Source organism: Brassica napus, chromosome C6 (genome assembly GCF_020379485.1).
Source record: "Brassica napus cultivar Da-Ae chromosome C6, Da-Ae, whole genome shotgun sequence".
NCBI classification, from domain to species: domain Eukaryota; kingdom Viridiplantae; phylum Streptophyta; class Magnoliopsida; order Brassicales; family Brassicaceae; genus Brassica; species Brassica napus.
Genome location: NC_063449.1, coordinates 5,622,150 through 5,638,005, shown reverse-complemented (window position 1 = coordinate 5,638,005; position 15,856 = coordinate 5,622,150). Strand labels below are relative to the sequence as shown.

General features: G+C 39.5%; 1 protein-coding gene across 2 annotated transcripts; it reads right to left on the bottom strand.

Annotated features, from left to right (window-relative positions):
• Positions 1-579: 579 nt before the first annotated feature.
• LOC106405786 (phosphatidylinositol 4-kinase alpha 1) lies at positions 580-12,916 on the bottom strand. 2 transcript variants are annotated; one of them, XR_002655958.2, is made up of 27 exons: positions 11,654-12,915; positions 11,163-11,504; positions 10,838-10,984; positions 10,547-10,714; positions 10,272-10,430; positions 10,076-10,203; positions 9,485-9,788; positions 9,170-9,338; positions 8,847-9,064; positions 8,472-8,630; positions 7,587-7,769; positions 6,486-7,013; positions 6,054-6,413; positions 5,567-5,781; positions 4,955-5,135; positions 4,726-4,862; positions 4,477-4,630; positions 3,866-4,132; positions 3,271-3,348; positions 3,134-3,178; positions 2,453-2,625; positions 2,184-2,379; positions 1,862-2,002; positions 1,497-1,705; positions 1,253-1,414; positions 845-1,174; positions 580-750 (listed from the first exon to the last, which is right to left on the bottom strand). XR_002655958.2 is itself a non-coding variant. In XM_022696312.2 (26 exons), the coding sequence occupies exons 1-26, from the start codon at positions 12,623-12,625 to the stop codon at positions 916-918; spliced, it is 6,054 nt and encodes a 2,017-aa protein (XP_022552033.1). In that variant the 5' UTR covers positions 12,626-12,916; the 3' UTR covers positions 580-915. The 2 variants fall into 2 exon arrangements, 1 of the variants encoding a protein (XP_022552033.1); XM_022696312.2 differs by having other exon boundaries at positions 580-1,174; positions 11,654-12,916.
• Positions 12,917-15,856: the final 2,940 nt, after the last annotated feature.

The window sequence follows — 15,856 nt, the reverse complement described above, 5'->3', positions numbered from 1 at the left end:
TTATGGATATTTACATGGGACATTTAAAACTTTGTGGATGATCGACTGACTGGTTATCATGCCTACGTTTTAATCTTGGAGAACTGAGGTAAAATATGTTTCTTTTATTAGTTGGAAGATCCAGTTGTATATGTAAACCCACCACGCAAATTTTTGTTGCTCTTCGTTTTTTGCTTTGCGTGACAAATGTAGAGTTGATCGACTTTTATTGTTTTCAAGGTCAATAGGGACTAGAGAGGTAAAGTTTCCCGTTTGTATTCAAGATTGTGATGTACGATCCAAGAAAAAAATCATTGTTGTTGAGGGCTTGGTTCCATGAAACTGAGCAACTAAATAGTCATTTCGAAGTGTTTGAGGATAATGAAAGTTTGAGCTCTGACTTCAAGTACTGTATAGTCTTCGTAAGAGAGGCTTGAATCGAAATGAAACTGTCTCGAGGTTTGAACAAAAGAAAATGTAAGGGGAAGCGACAAAAGAGGGAGTGAGATGGGCGAGGATTCTCGTTCGTGGCAATTAGGATTAGAATAGCTTTTTACCTCATGTTTCTAAAATCATTTTCTGATGCTGGAGATCGTCTGGTTAGTGAAATAACCAAGTAGGTTCTTATGTCAACAGGATAATATGATATACGTGGATCAGTTCTTATCATCAATGAATCAAATACATTAATAGCTTGCACCTTACGTTATCTTTAAGCTCGTCACACAACACTCCTAATTTTGTCTTTTGTCATTTGTCAATAGCAAAGCCCTAAGAAAAAATAAAAGAGAAAATAAAACTCCTTAAAACTACTACTAACGAAGGAAACAAAAATTAAATGAATATTAATTCGGATGATTTTTACCTGCAAATTATTATGCAACTCTGGTTTACGATAATCGAATTCCTCTTCCTCTTCTTTTTTTTTTTGTTGGTTTACTTCTCGATGCCTTGTTGCAGATACTGAATCAAGTCGTAGCCAGCAGTAGTCCACTTGTTATACGCATCTGTACAGACATGGATCATGAAGTGTGCAGCTTCACGTTCGCTCATCTCTGGGTGAAATCTTTTCCTTAGGTTACCAATTGGATCTCCTCTGCTAAAGCAAGGCAATCCACTGTCTAGCATCATTTGCACCGTGCTTATGATCCCGTCCATGTACCGGCGAGCAGCCAAGTATCCTTTGACGCACAAGCTTTTTATGCAGAAAAGACATAAGATTATCTCTCTGATAACAAAAAGAAAGATTTGAGAAAATTTTTAAGATATCTACCTCACAAATTGATGCCATGTTTTGCTTTTCATAACACCTGATGGATCTAGCAACTGAGTCATTTCGTGGCTCAATTTGAAGTGAGCACTCTCGAACCGCATGTTTCCACCAGGTGAAGTTTCTAATATGAAACCAAAGTCGATGTGGACAAGTCTTCCCACGCTGCATTAACGTAACACATGGTGTTATTTTCAAGAAATTTCCCACATAAATAATATTGTCCAGAGAGAGTTAGGAAGCATACTCATCAAAGAGGAGATTTCCGTTGTGTCTGTCTTTGGGTTGGAGCAAAAGACTAGCCACAGCATAACCGGCACTGCTGATGAGGAAGTTCTCTCTTGCTGTTTCAAAGGTGGCTGAGCCCACGGGTCCATAGTCTTGTTGAAAAATTTCATACAAACCCCCGTCAGTTGTTTCACCCATTTGACTTCTGCTTCGTGTGTTAGGCACAACCTGTAATCAAAGTAAAGAAAAGAGATGGAAGTTCCGTTAAAAAGAAAACCGTATGAACCTTATCTGATGCACGAAAATTCTTATACAACCAACATCTATTCTGACCAGCAAAAAGAGAAATAAGCTTAAGATTAACACATTTTAGACCGAGTTTACCTCAATGATTCCCCTCTCGTCACCAGTTGGGAGTACTCCATATGGAAAAAGATAAAGATTAAGACCAACCGCTTGAAATATATCTCTAAGAAGAGATATCACTTGAAGGGCAAGAACATCTTGTCGGCAATCATCTCCAACCTGAATACAAGAGCAAATCAGACTCAAGAGTAAATACCAACTAGTGGGAGCGCATGACTGATTTTTTTTTTTTTGGGGTATTGGCAAATACTATAAGAATTATGAAAGATATCACAGTAGAATAGCTTTCATGTGGACCTAGAAACCCTACAAATTGTATGAAAATCATACCAAGGCTTACCTTGAAAATGCAAGCCTGTGGTTTCACATCATTATGGTCACCATCACGATCAACAACGTTGAAAGTTATCATAATAGGGACTTTGGCAGCTGATTGTAAGGGTATTCCACTGTCTACACGGATACCCCTAACAAGCTTACTAGGAGCAGTTGGCAAATAGAGGTCATCTCCCTGCATTTCAATTTTCTCTAACTCCCTGCCATAAATAAAGTGTTAGATTAACCTTGCATCCAACATACCCACCCATACCATGAAAGATAAAATTATACCTCCTGATACCGGCTCTGCGCTCTTCTTTTGGAAGGGGAAATAGCACCCCGGAAATCGATGTAACTTTGTCAAAGAAGTCGAACTCTCTAGTGAACATGTCCAAGGCACTGGGACTGAAACCATCAATAATATGCTGCCGAACTTGTGGCAAAATTTCTTGGAATGATGCATTCTGAAATATTACAGAAACAACAGGTGAGCTCGGATTTTTTACAGCCGACCAGTCCAAAGCTATACAACAAAGTTCTACCGCCATCTCTGTCTAAACAAACTAATCACTTTCTCACTAAATCTTTTCAAAAGATACTTTCCAATGAAAAATTCATGCTAATACAGAACTATAAGTCATGAAACTCATTTTCACTTTTGGAATTATGTAATTACAACTAGCGATTAACATGTCAAATCAAGAATGCTTTCAGCCTCATATAACATGTGAAGAATAACCTAACCAGAAGACTTTGCAGATGTTTTCTGCATGAGACCAGTTATTGGAACTCGGGATACTCACGGCCAGTACACTGTACTAGATGACAATGTTTTTGAATATTGTGAAAGATCGTTAAGCTACATATCAGCAGTAACATAGATAACATACTAGCCAAACCGGAGTAAGATGCTGACTCCAGAAAAACTAAGACCAACGAAATATAAGCAGAAAATTATAATAATGGGCAAACCTTATCGATAGCGCCCTCCTTTGGTGTTTCCTGAACAGACTCACCCTGGCATTATAAGAGATATATGAAATTAACAAATCTCTACAAAGGATACAAGAAAAACTAAGATCTTCCGAAGTCCACTAAGTTAAATTTACCTGCAGATGCCAAATGAGAATATGGGCAAATATGTCGCTTCTTTGGGTAGCTCTAAGAAGATACCCTTCCACCAACCTCTGCATTCAAAAAGAAATCAAAATGTTAAACATCTTCAAATTCAGGAAAAAAGGAAAGACGTAATATCCAGCTTCCCTAGAGGTATAATTTCTGTAGAGTTTGAGGATACTGTGACAAGAAAAACCGTGAGCAATCAAAGGCCTAATTACAAAAGAATAGACATGGTTTTGAAACTGTGAGGTTGATAATCCAATTCTACTTTTTGAAATAATAGCTTTAGATAAAAGACCAACAGAACAAAAGTTCCTGGGCTCATAGTTTCTTTTTCACACCATGGTTTGGATAAATTGTGGGAAATGCCGCAGTACACAAAATGCAGAATTTCTATTTTTGAGACTAATAAAGCCCATATAAAACAATTCAACGACAGCACTGAAAAAGCAATATGATAAAACTTCACGTATTACGCAGAATGGTATAATTCAAATCTAACGAGCACGTGACGAATGATATACTTGAAATAGCTTATACCCCAAAATGCTTAAAGAGACTCTATGTATATTAGATAGGACGTACCCCTTCATCATAGCGTAGAGACTGCACCAACTGGGGCATGAAGAAAGTAACTCGGTCAGGAGGATAGGACTCCAAAACTCTTAGTACATATGCCATGACACGTGGATGACCTTTATAAGCAGGAGTGAGGAACTCAAGAGCCTGTGTGATTGAACAAGCAGCCCAGTGTGGTAGCTGCTGCAACAGCGCCGAGTCCTCTTCAACATTTTTGGGTGTTACAAAGTACGGCAATGCCTGGGGAATTGTACGAAGATCTACAATATGTGTCTGCATGAAAGAGTTTCAGTGAGAAAGCTCATAAACATCAGACGACCAATAAAAAAATTAGCCTTGACAGCAAACAGCATTTAATATACCAAAGAGGTTTAGAGCATGTACAACCCTAGCAATCTGATTCTTAACAGAAATTTCAGTCCCTTCAATAAATTATTCAGTTAGAAGTATCATGGCCAAACTTTTTCCCAGTTGCACCATGCCTCGCTGATTTTGTGGGATGGTGCAAGCTCTTAGTAAACTTAAAACCAAAGGTACAGTATGCCCCTCTTAAACTAAAAAATTGTAAAAGGTCTGTCTTTCTACAGTCTTAGAGGAGTAGCTCCTATAATTCATACCTGAACAAGCTGAGTGACTTCGGATTTCACAGCAGCATTTGCCGGAAATCTTGAAGCAAGAGATAAAGCAATGCGAGGGTCCACTGAAAAGGCGGTTTTAGCATGTTCGGTCCATTTTTCGGAGCTTATTTTCAGCCGCGAATATGGACTGTCCCTGTACATACGTTGCCAATTGGAAGAATGAATATCATTTACGTCAAAGAGAACTAATGAGAAGTGAAAGCGTCATAAAAGGAAACCAAGTTTTACTTTGAACTAATAGGTTGGGCCCATACGTCAAGCCTGTCAGCTTCATGCTGGCAGAGCATTAGGAGCAACTGCTTCCTTTTTTCTTTTCCCACAGTGTAGTTGTCCATCTCACCCCAGACGGGATGATACTGATCGGTCTGTAAACATGCAGCCAAGTAAATATCATATTTTGCAGTCAAACTATGTTACTCAGAGAAAGTAGAAAAAAGTTTGCAGATGGTTACTGTACCACGTCAATCAAGTTCCCAATTTCACGAGATTTTCCTTTGGAATCAGACGGACTTAATTCCGATAGCTCGTTTGATAAAAAGTGAACAAAAACCGAAACAGATAGAGCCTCGCTTTGACAAAAATTCGGAATATTTACATCATACCACTCTGGTTGATGAGCAAACCAGCCTAAGGAAGTCCTGGAAAAGGTAGAAAAGACATAATTTCTTATTGACGTGTACGAAAATAGAACAAAGGTATAACAGAGATAATAAAATTGGCCTAAGCATCAAGCCATTTGAAAACACAGGGACATGCCATATTAAATGGCTGATTAACATAAGGCCTAAAATGTAGCTACTTTCAGTTTCTCCTCAGTCTATGATATAGCTATTAAAATAGCAGACACTACGCCATAGTTCAATGCAATGTGCAATGGCAATTCAAGTTAAATCCTAAGGCGGACAAAACAGTAAGAGAGCCTATGAAGGTAGAAAATAATCAAATGTGTGACGCAGATCATAGACGCAGGATGGTAGTTCTCCAAAAAGAAAGAATAACAAAATGTGTGGTGCAGCATAAAACAATGGCTCATCTTAAAAAATAACACTGCGAATTAGCAAAAACTGACCTGTAAATTCGATCTTCCAATAGCTGGAGTCCAGATCTAAATTTCTGCATGTTGCCTTGTGTTTGGCATGAGCAGAACTTCAGTCCAAGGAGCATCAAAGAAAAAAAGGTACCAGCAGCTGCAGGGTGGCGAGTAAAGCACCATTCAAGGTCTGTACTCCGTTGTAACATCCGACCTAGCAGCAAGAGTTGCTCCGTACTATTATGTCGAACAACCTAAAGAAGCATTTTGTGATAAGAAACTCACTTGTACGTATATGCTTCCTTAATGATTAGTATGCAAATTCCCAAGTGAAACGAAACTACTCCAAGACTACAACTTTGTTGCGGTCTTTCACAGAAAAGTGATATTTGATCAACTAGTATTATAAGAAAAATCAGCACTAGTAACACTCTAGATCGTCTTAACCAATGACTAAGAAGAATTGAGTTGATCCATCTACATGAGTTCCGTCTGTATAAGAAAAAGTAGAGAGATAAATCCTAACCTCAAAACGATCAATTAAAAATCCAAGCCACAGTCTGTGAGCGACTATTTGGTCAACTGGATCACTTTCTGGTGATCCTTCTGGTTCCCCAGGGGCAAGATGAGGTCTTAATTTTGCAGCTGGCCCAGAGTATCGCACATCAGACGCAAAGAGTCCTCGCTTTGTATCAATTGTCCATATCCATGCATCAACAAGCTCGGCAAGGACTAGAGATACAAGTTGAGGAGCAGCAGAAACCAACCAGGTCCAAATAAAAATTCCGGTTTCCATAGCATCTGGAGTAGATATATATGCAGGACACCAACAAAGGAGACGAAGTAACTGAGAAAAGCCTTCCACATTCGTTTTTGACTCAGTACCCTGATGCCACAAGAAGAGAAATTAGAATACATGTGCTCGTCAATTCATCTGTTCTTGGTTAGAAAACCTTACCAGGTTTGACAGAAGTAGTGCAGTTGCTTGAGAACAAGTTTCTCGGAATTGTGTCTTATCCACCTCTCCACCTTTTTCAGCAGTATTAACAAATTGCTGAAGGAGACGCACAAACCGCGCGATTAACATCTCATTGAATGAGTCATCCTCTGGTTGTGGTGCCTGGGAAAATGCCCCAGATATTAATCTTTGAAGACCACCACCAAAACCACTAGGCGCTGAGCCAGATTGAAATCCACCAATACTGTTGTACAACCTTCGCATACCAGCAATTTCCCCAGCATGGTTGCATTTCACTGTTGCACTGACTACTCCAGTACCAAGTACCTCCAAGTTAAAGGATTCAGAAACTTTTAAGTTTGCCCCTGATGCTGCAGCTGCTGCAGCCATCACCGCTGGAATATTTGCAGTTCTTATCCCTGACCAAATTTCGTTTTTCCCAGTTCCAATCTTTATCTCAGATAGAAGAGAAACCACATCCGTTGTAGTTTGTGCTCGCTGCCATGTGTTTGCCTTACACAGCTTATCCTATGGTGGATATTAAAAACAAGAGAGGACCGTGAAACTCTATTGTAACTCAGAGAAACAACAAAAACAATTTAACTGAAGCAGAACACACGGAACAGAGCCCAGCTTTGAGACTATATACAAAAAGAATTCATGGAAACAACAACTTAAGCCCCTATGTATAAAGTAATTGATAGTTCGTTTGTGCACCAAAAACAGACTCGTGACAATCTCAGACACTAAAGTAAGAAAAACAAAACTGTACATCTGAAAAGTAACACGCAACCAATACCATAAACAATAAAACAGTAATTACGGTTGTTAAGGGAGAGAAAAACTGAATGAATCCCACCTTCTTGAATCATTTCAAGAAAATATAGAAGTCTACAACTAAAAAGCAGTTCGTTAAACACAGTAGATGGTAGGAAAACATGGAACTGCAACAGAACAGAGACAGGAATTATATCTCCACAGTACGTCTCTGTTTAAAAATATCAAAGTAACCGACTGAATTGGCGTAATAGATATCTGTCATAATAAGGAAATTTGAATGTGAAAATAGAAGATAATATGAATGGGTAAACAGAAGCAAACCTGAAGCAAACCCTGACTGGTACATGGAGCATATGAAAGCGATATTATGATCCATTCTCGAACAACTTTCTGGTATAAAGATCGAACAGCAGCAGTCCAAGCAGGATCATTGACAACTGTTGAAGATGTATTGTCATAAACAGAAAACAGCAAACTATCGAGACACGAAGAATGCCAGAGGACCTGCATTTTCTCATTGTCAGACGATCAACAAAGCAGAGGGATAATTTCCAAAAGAACAGTTGAAGAACGCAAAAGGCAAACACCGAAAGTCAGTAGACAGTACCAAAGACAGTGATATAAGACAGACACCAGTAAACAGAAGGAGAAGAATAAATTACTAGATGTACAACGGAGAGGAAATATGCAGAAAACGTAAGTCGTGAAAAAATGTCTATGGTAGATCTGAAACAGCAAACACAGCATATTTGGAAGTCCTAATAAAACAAACAGACTACACCACAGGTGTCTAATGGAATTATATATGAGAAAATTGATATTTGTTAGAGATCAATAGAAAGAGAAAAACTAGATTCAGCAAAAGAAAGGAAAAAAAATCTGCGATGGGTAACACATGAAATTATTGCACGCCAGTAGGAAGAAAAACACTTCAATCTGCAATTGTTTAATGCAACGCTATATGTAACCTATAAATTATTAGAATTTGATAATATTACTTAGGTTTTGGGCCTTATTCCTGGAATTTCTTCTGCGAATACTCGCCTTGAAAATACTATTATGGCTAAATATAACTCTACCTCTCCATACTTCTATCAGTGTAGTATATTCATCGTATAAATGCAATATATCGGCTCGTTTTTCTCTTACAAACATGGTGAAACTACGTATAATCTTTTGAACGAGAGAACGTATATACCCATTTACCTGAGGAAACTTGTCCCGTAACTGAGTCAACAGGTTCACAGAGATATTTCGAACGTGTTCATCTCTCTGTGACATACTCTTTATGAGGAAACAAGCATGTGCATACGTTGTCAGTTCTCTATTACGAGCATCTTTCCCAGTAAGTGATATTCGATCTTCCTGAAACCAAATGGAAGTTTTATGTAAAATTCATATACTGTTAGAATGTATAAGTGAGGATGCAGTAAACACACAGAAAAGCAGAACTGGTGTTGGTGACAAAATGACCAAAGTGCATATATAAAAGGACATGAAGGAATGAACGGGCTAGAGTTGCAACCAAACGGCCCTAGGCAAAAAAATGAGCTAAAAGAGTACGACCAGGTATTTACATACCAGCCATGAGACGGCTGTTTCAAAGGATCTATGCACAATTGCCGTCAAGCACTGGGAAACAGCAGGAGTAAGATTTGGAGTTTTCAGATATTCGAAGACACAGCTGAAGGCACTTCTAGAAGCAGATACACTCGAGTCGCCGTTAAGGATACCCCCGTTGCTAATAAAGCGTATGATTTCCAAAAAAGCAACAGCAAGCAAATAGGTAGCTTTCACTCCTAATAGGATTAAAATAAAAAATATAAAAATAAGTTCTAAGCATCTAAGATAGCCAAACCAAAGTCCTTCAAGCAGATATTAAAAAATAACCTAGTTTGTTGTACCTGAAATGGTGTTCATTGATGCAACGTCAACTCGGCCACCTAAGGCAGTTGAAAGAGCAAGTCTCTGTGTTGAAGCTACTTTCTCATTTCCATTTCCTCGACGACTACCGGGATTATGAAGCGCGTTGAGTTCCAATTCGTCTTCAAGCCATTTTACAGAACTGACAACCTATAAAGAGCAATGCTCAATTAGCTACAGTTAAACTACAGAACAAGTACGTATCTTCTGGGAGATGTAAGACTCAGTATTTAGAAGGCTTATAATATGGTGAACCATAAATTAAACTCTGAGGATGGCCTTCTAGACTGACTTACAAGAGGGGGAGTGCCTTGAGAAATCCGCTGAACAGCAAGAACCCACTCTGTATTCCACATGTAAGGCCCTCCCACAGCTTGCAAAGCAGCATTCATGCTCCCACTGTTCACTGAATTGGAGGTTGACTTCCCAGCTGGTGTTGAAGCTTTCAAAATAGGAGGTGCTAAGCCAAAAAGGGCTATATAGAACCAAAGATTGCGGAACAACTTCAAAAGTGAGGGTTCCACATCCAAAGTAGGATCAAAATCCGAACATATTTCCGCCACTGCAGGAAGAAGAGGGCCTAAAAAATCCACACCACTCCTGGAAGAAAGTAAGCGCGTAATAAATATTCAGGTCATTATGAAGAGAGAAATAAACTTTGGAGAAACATCCTCTGAAGGTTTTCCGATTATTCTAAGCTTTTAGGAGAATTGTAGAGAGGAAAATGTTTATTTATCTATATGCAATACATATGTATAAATACTTTCTTCAACAGCGAACGGTTGTTCAAGCTTTAAATTACTATATGACTAGGCAGTTAAAAGATAAATAAACCATAAACAGTGAAAAAAACTAACGTTTATACAAAGCTAAGATGATATAATTACCCGCCACTTTTGGACTCGGCAGCCAGGCCTACATCTGAACATAAGGAAAGCAAACGATGGCGATAGTCCGAACGCAATTTTGTATCCGCAAGACCATTGGCAATTGTAAGAAAACCTGCAGGAAGAGTCTACAGCACAATTGGATCTGTAAGGATCAGTATAATAGTTTAAAAATCAAAAAAACATAATAAAATACCTCTATACGCTCAGTAGTAGCTTCTGGTGCTGATGTTTTGCTTTCTACAGATCCTACACTCGACAGTTTGCTCAAGTAACTTCTGGTCATCAGAACTACCGTCTCGCGGTAAGATTTCTCAAACCCTAACGTTGCTATGCGAGAAACAGCATCAAGAAGCTGCACAAAATTGGCATAGATGCATAAATAATTATGTCAACAAGGATGAAGATATCACTGCCAAAGTTGGAGAAAGTAACATATACGAGGTATCATGCTAGAAAATGGAACCATACTTGGAGTCGCAAGAAGCTAGGAGCCGAAGCATCACCCTCTTCCAAGCTTTCAATAAAAAGTGGCAATATCATGTCTGCTACTTCGGGCTTCTTCACAGCAACATTGAGATCAGCAAGCAGCCGTATCACATTTAGCTGTACAGCAGGCACTTGCTTTTCTCTATCAACCTGGACACCAAATGATGGGCCTTAGTGGAAAGGTAAAATAAAAATGAAACCTAAAGAAAGCGGATGAACAGCTGGCAAGTTAAAATGATTTTATCCACGGTAAGAGAAAGGTTGAAAAGTTACCTGTTCTTCATAATCATTTCTTTCACGAATACTTGACGCTAGCCCCATAACGAAGGTGTCCACTGGGGCCCGGTCCTTGGCCCAGCCAGATTCAATAATCTCACAACTAGTCTTAAATACGCTCTCAAGCAAAGCCCCTTGATCAGGCTGTTACAATAAACAATTAGAAATACATAGAAACTTCGTTCAGTGATTTAGTTGAAAACGAACTATAATATATTAATATCTGTCCAAACTTGTAACATGATGTGTTCGATTGTACTTCTATAGAGCTCCAGCGATAGAGTAGAATATGTTGCTCGTCTGAGTGAAAACAAAATTTTACCTGAGCACAGACTGCCAGTACCAATGGTTTAAGTCGGATGAGCAACACACGAAGTGGCTGGCCTCCTCTTTCGACTGCAATCTTTGCAATCCCAGAAAGCAGAGAACCGAACAGCTCTTCACAGGCCTTCATTTTCCGCCACACAGATGTCAAGCAGGCATCGGCAGCATCTAATAGCAATGCAAGAGTCTCCAGGACCAACCTTTTAGAAGTTTTTCCATCTGTTTCCAGAGACACCAGGCTCTTGATTTTCATTTTAGCTACAGCCTGATAAACAGAGAGCTTCGCATTGACTCGAGTTTTCAGAAGTGGACCTTGTTCGTTCCAGTCTCGTTTTCTTGACTGTAAAACAAAATGCAGAAACAGAGTCATCATCTTTTCTAAGAAATCCATACTCCACTCAAGATCCGCAAAGTAAGCACCGTAGTACTATACTACAATCCCTCATGAAAACATGCCGAATTATATTATAACCACGAGAAAAGCATTACCTTCAGAAACGCAGACATGGACTGGAGCTGCCTCTTCGCTATAAACCGCACTTGATCCTGAAGTTTGGAATCAACTTTGACTTTCTCCAAAATATGAGTGATCAACCTAAAAGCAATCTCTTGCTTCTCCAAGCTCTCGATGGACTCATCCTCAAAAGAAGCCACTTGTTGTCTAAACACAGGGTTAGAGCCTCCACTACCTTCACTAAATCCGAAGCTCAGCTGATCAACCCCAGTCTTCCACACGATGCTACCCCCATTCACCACAACAGACGAAGAACTCTTAGAGGACACGGTGGAGCCGTCGCCAGGACTAGACTCCTCAGTTTTTCCTGAGGGATAACGATTCGTGCTAACGGGAGAGCTCTGAGCCGAGGAAGTATCAGAGTTCGCCGAGTTCTGCTGTTCCTTGGGCGATGGAGGCGCACGGCTCACAACAAACTGATCAAGCAGCATTGTGATCAATTTATCCCCATCAGACTGCAGAATCGACGGGAAATTCTGAGAGAGCGCCACCAAGAACGCCTTGGCAATCGACGGATCACCATCCCCATCGCCGCCGCCGCAGCTCGTGGCGGCAATCACGACCTCACCTGTAAACCTAGCAACCTCGGTGGCGAACTCCGGCGATAGATCCGCCGCGCACGAAAGGTAACTCAAGAAATCGCAATAGAACGAAGAGATCGACTGCGAAGGGAAGGAATGCGGCCAGAAGGAGCGGCGCAACGACGCGGGGACAGCGCTGAGGAAATCATTCATGGCGGATTTGGCGCGGTTGTCGGTTGATTCGGGGTTCTTGGAGATGATCCGCGCGACGGCCAAGACCGCGTTGAGATGGCTCCGAGAAACCCTAGGCGATTCGGCGAGGAGCCATTCCGTTTGAGGACAACGGCCGCATATCCAAGCTAGTTTCTCCGAGAATTGCTTCGGATTCTCCGCTATAATGTCGCAAAGCTCCGTCAATGCCTCCATCGAAACGCGATGGGAAAGAAACAAAAAATTAGCTGAAAAGTCTAGATCGGATCTGCCTTTAAGACGGAGTCGAAATCTCGTGTGATCCACGAACGGCGGAGATCATAAATGTGAGTGCGGGTTTCAATTGCTCCTAATTCGTGCCTCTTTGCATGAGGAGAAGGAAGCCATGGAAGGGGTTTGAAGGTTCATTCTGATGTCGACTGAGTCCTCGTCATTCGTTTTGTCTCTTCCCTTTTTTTCTTCTCTCGCTCTCGTTGTAATGATTTGTCTGTTGTCGAAGATCTCCGAGAGGGGTAAATAAGTAAAGTACTAAAAATGTTTGTAGAGAGACAAGTCGGTAGAATCGGTGCAAACCATACCGGACAGCAGGTCAAAGGAAAACATGAATCGGATAACTATATTAAGATCCGGTTTATTCATGAACAATGCGGCTATAGCTTCATGGCCGGCCTTATAAATTAAAGCTTTACGGGATGAATAAATTTCAAAAAAATGTAAGAGGCATTTGGTTAAAAGAGACATACATGCACCCATGTTCATAATTTGGGCTCGGAAAAAGTCAGCGAGACGACCACTTTTTGTCGATTAAAATTAGTATATACACTCCATATATGGGGGTTTCGAACTCGGATCAATTTTTCAAGTTTTCGGATTTAGTTTAATAGGCTCTTTCGGGTTAAGTTTCATCATAATATTTTAGATTGTTTTTTTGCCATCAGATTCGGTTATATTTTATACTTTTGTTGTATAATATAACTTAGGAAATAGAACTTATATTTACTATTTATAATTTTATATACGTGTGTTTGATCGATAGAAGTAACAGAGATCAAATGTTTTTATGTGTGTATAGTAAAGCGAAAGAGAGAGAGGGATTATAGAATTTGTGTTTCAAATTATTATTGTTTCAAGAGAACTACGAGTCCTATTTATACTACTTTCACGTCGGTTTAACATACAAATATTTGACAAAATAATATTATAAAATGGACAGATATTTATGTCCATATAAAGACAAGACTTGATGGATGATTATTGACTTTTCAACATTTATCTTATAACACTCCCCCTTGATCATCCATCTTATACATATTACGTAGTGCCTCGTTAAAAACCTAGTCACGGAAAAATCCATTGGGACAAAAACCATGACAAGGAAAAAAGAGTATACTGCAGTAATCTCCCTCTGAGAATAGTGGACATAGCTTTCTCGTCACAGGTCACGCAAATGCCGCATTCCGATACCATAGACATGCTTTCGGAATGTTATAGTCGGAAGAGCTTTTGTAAACAAATCAGCTGGATTATCGCATGACCGTACATATTCGATGTCAACTTCTTTATTTTTTTCGAGCTCCCTTATGTACGAGAAAAATCTTGGAGGGATGTGCTTTGTTGTATCACTCTTAATGTAGTCTTCTTTAAGTTGAGCAACACAAGCCGAATTGTCTTCAAATATTTTCTTCGGCTCTTTCTCGTTTACTATTCCACTTGCTTCTTGTATGAGTTGACTCATTGACCTAAGCCACACACATTCTCGACATGCTTCGTGAAGCGCAATAGTTTCTGCATGATTCAAAGACGTTGCAACCAGAGTTTGTTTCTGGGACCGCCAAGAGATCGCGGTTCCACCAATTGTAAAAACATAGCCGGTTTGCGATCGAGCCTTATGAAGATCTGTTAAGTATCCTGCATCTGCAAAACCAACCATACCAAACTCGGGTTTTCTAAAATAAATTAATCCTAAATCAACTGTACCTTGGAGGTAACGGAATACATGCTTTATTCCGTCCCATTGCATGCAAGTAGGAGCAGAGCTATATCTTGCTAATAGATTAGTAGCAAAGGCAATATCAGGTCTGGTACAGTTTGCAAGATATAACAGCTCACCGATAGCACTCATATAAGGTACTTGAGGACCTAATATTTTCTCGCTATCTTCACAGGGCCTAAAAGGATCTCTCTCAACATCGAGAGTTCTACCGACCATTGGAGTACTCAAAGGAGTCGCTTTATCCATATAAAAGCATTTCAATAATCTTTTCGTATAATTTGATTGATGCACAAATATTCCTTCTCGGAGATGCTCAATCTGGAGCCCAAGACAAAACTTTGTCTTGCCGAGATCTTTCATTTCGAACTCCTCTTTCTTATGAGTTCGAGCATCATCAACCTATTTTTGAGTTCCAGTTATGTTCAGGTCATCTACATATACAGCAATGATCACAAAGGCAGATGACGATTTCTTTATAAAAACGCATGGACATATCGCATTATTCACATATCCTTTACTCAAAAGATATTCACTTAAGCGATTGTACCACATGCGTCCGGATTGCTTTAATCTATATAGTGATCGCTGTAACTTGACCGAACAAATCTCCCTGGATTTTTCTTTCAATGCCCCTGGCATTTTCATTCCCTCAGGGAGTTTCATATATATATATCATTATCCAACGATCCATACAAATATGCAGTCACAATGTCCATGAGATGCATTTCAAGATTTTTAGATGCCGTTAGGCTCATCAAAAATCTAAACGTAATTGCATCCATTACCGGAGAATACGTTTCCTCAAAATTAATTATCGGTCTCTGAGAAAAACCTTGGGCAACAAATCGGGTTTTATATCGTGTTACTTTATTTTTCTCATTTACTATTCTCACGAATACCCACTTATACCCAACAGGATTTATATTCTCAGGCGTTATGCCTATAGGTCCAAAGACATTTCTTTTATTCAGGGAGAGTAATTCAATTTGAATGGCCTTTTTCCACTCCTCCCAATCATGTATTTTCTGACATTCCAAAATGGACCTTGGATCGGGATCATCATATTCATGATCGATCTCTTTGGACACAGAAAAGGAGAACATTCCATCAACATATTTTATCTTATTTCTGATCCATAACTTTTCATCTCAGGCGTAGTTGATGGAAATCTCATACTTTTCTGTTCCCTTCTCGTCATCTGGATTATCTTTATCTATGCCTTCTTTCAGACATTTTTCATTAACATGTTCTTTTGGAACCTTTCCATTTATGTCTTCTTTCAGATATCTTTCAATATCAGGTTCTTCTGGAACCTTACTTTGTTCATCCAATTTCTTTTTCTTTTGGAGATTTTTATCTTTAGAACCCGCTGGCCTCCCCTTCTTTAACTGAACCCGAGGTTCATTCATTTTATTTCCATCAGTTTGTTCTCTAGGAACATCAACTCTTGATGG

Bases quoted from the DNA above. Each gene is read 5' to 3' on its own strand.
- LOC106405786 (XM_022696312.2), bottom strand. From the start codon at position 12,625: ATGGAGGCATTGACGGAGCTTTGCGACATTATAGCGGAGAATCCGAAG. The intron at 5,136-5,566 runs GTCAGTTTTTGC...TACCTTTTCCAG, and splicing joins TTGGAAGATCGAATTTACAG to GACTTCCTTAGGCTGGTTTG. The intron at 4,133-4,476 runs GTATGAATTATA...TCTTTCATGCAG, and splicing joins AAGTCACTCAGCTTGTTCAG to ACACATATTGTAGATCTTCG.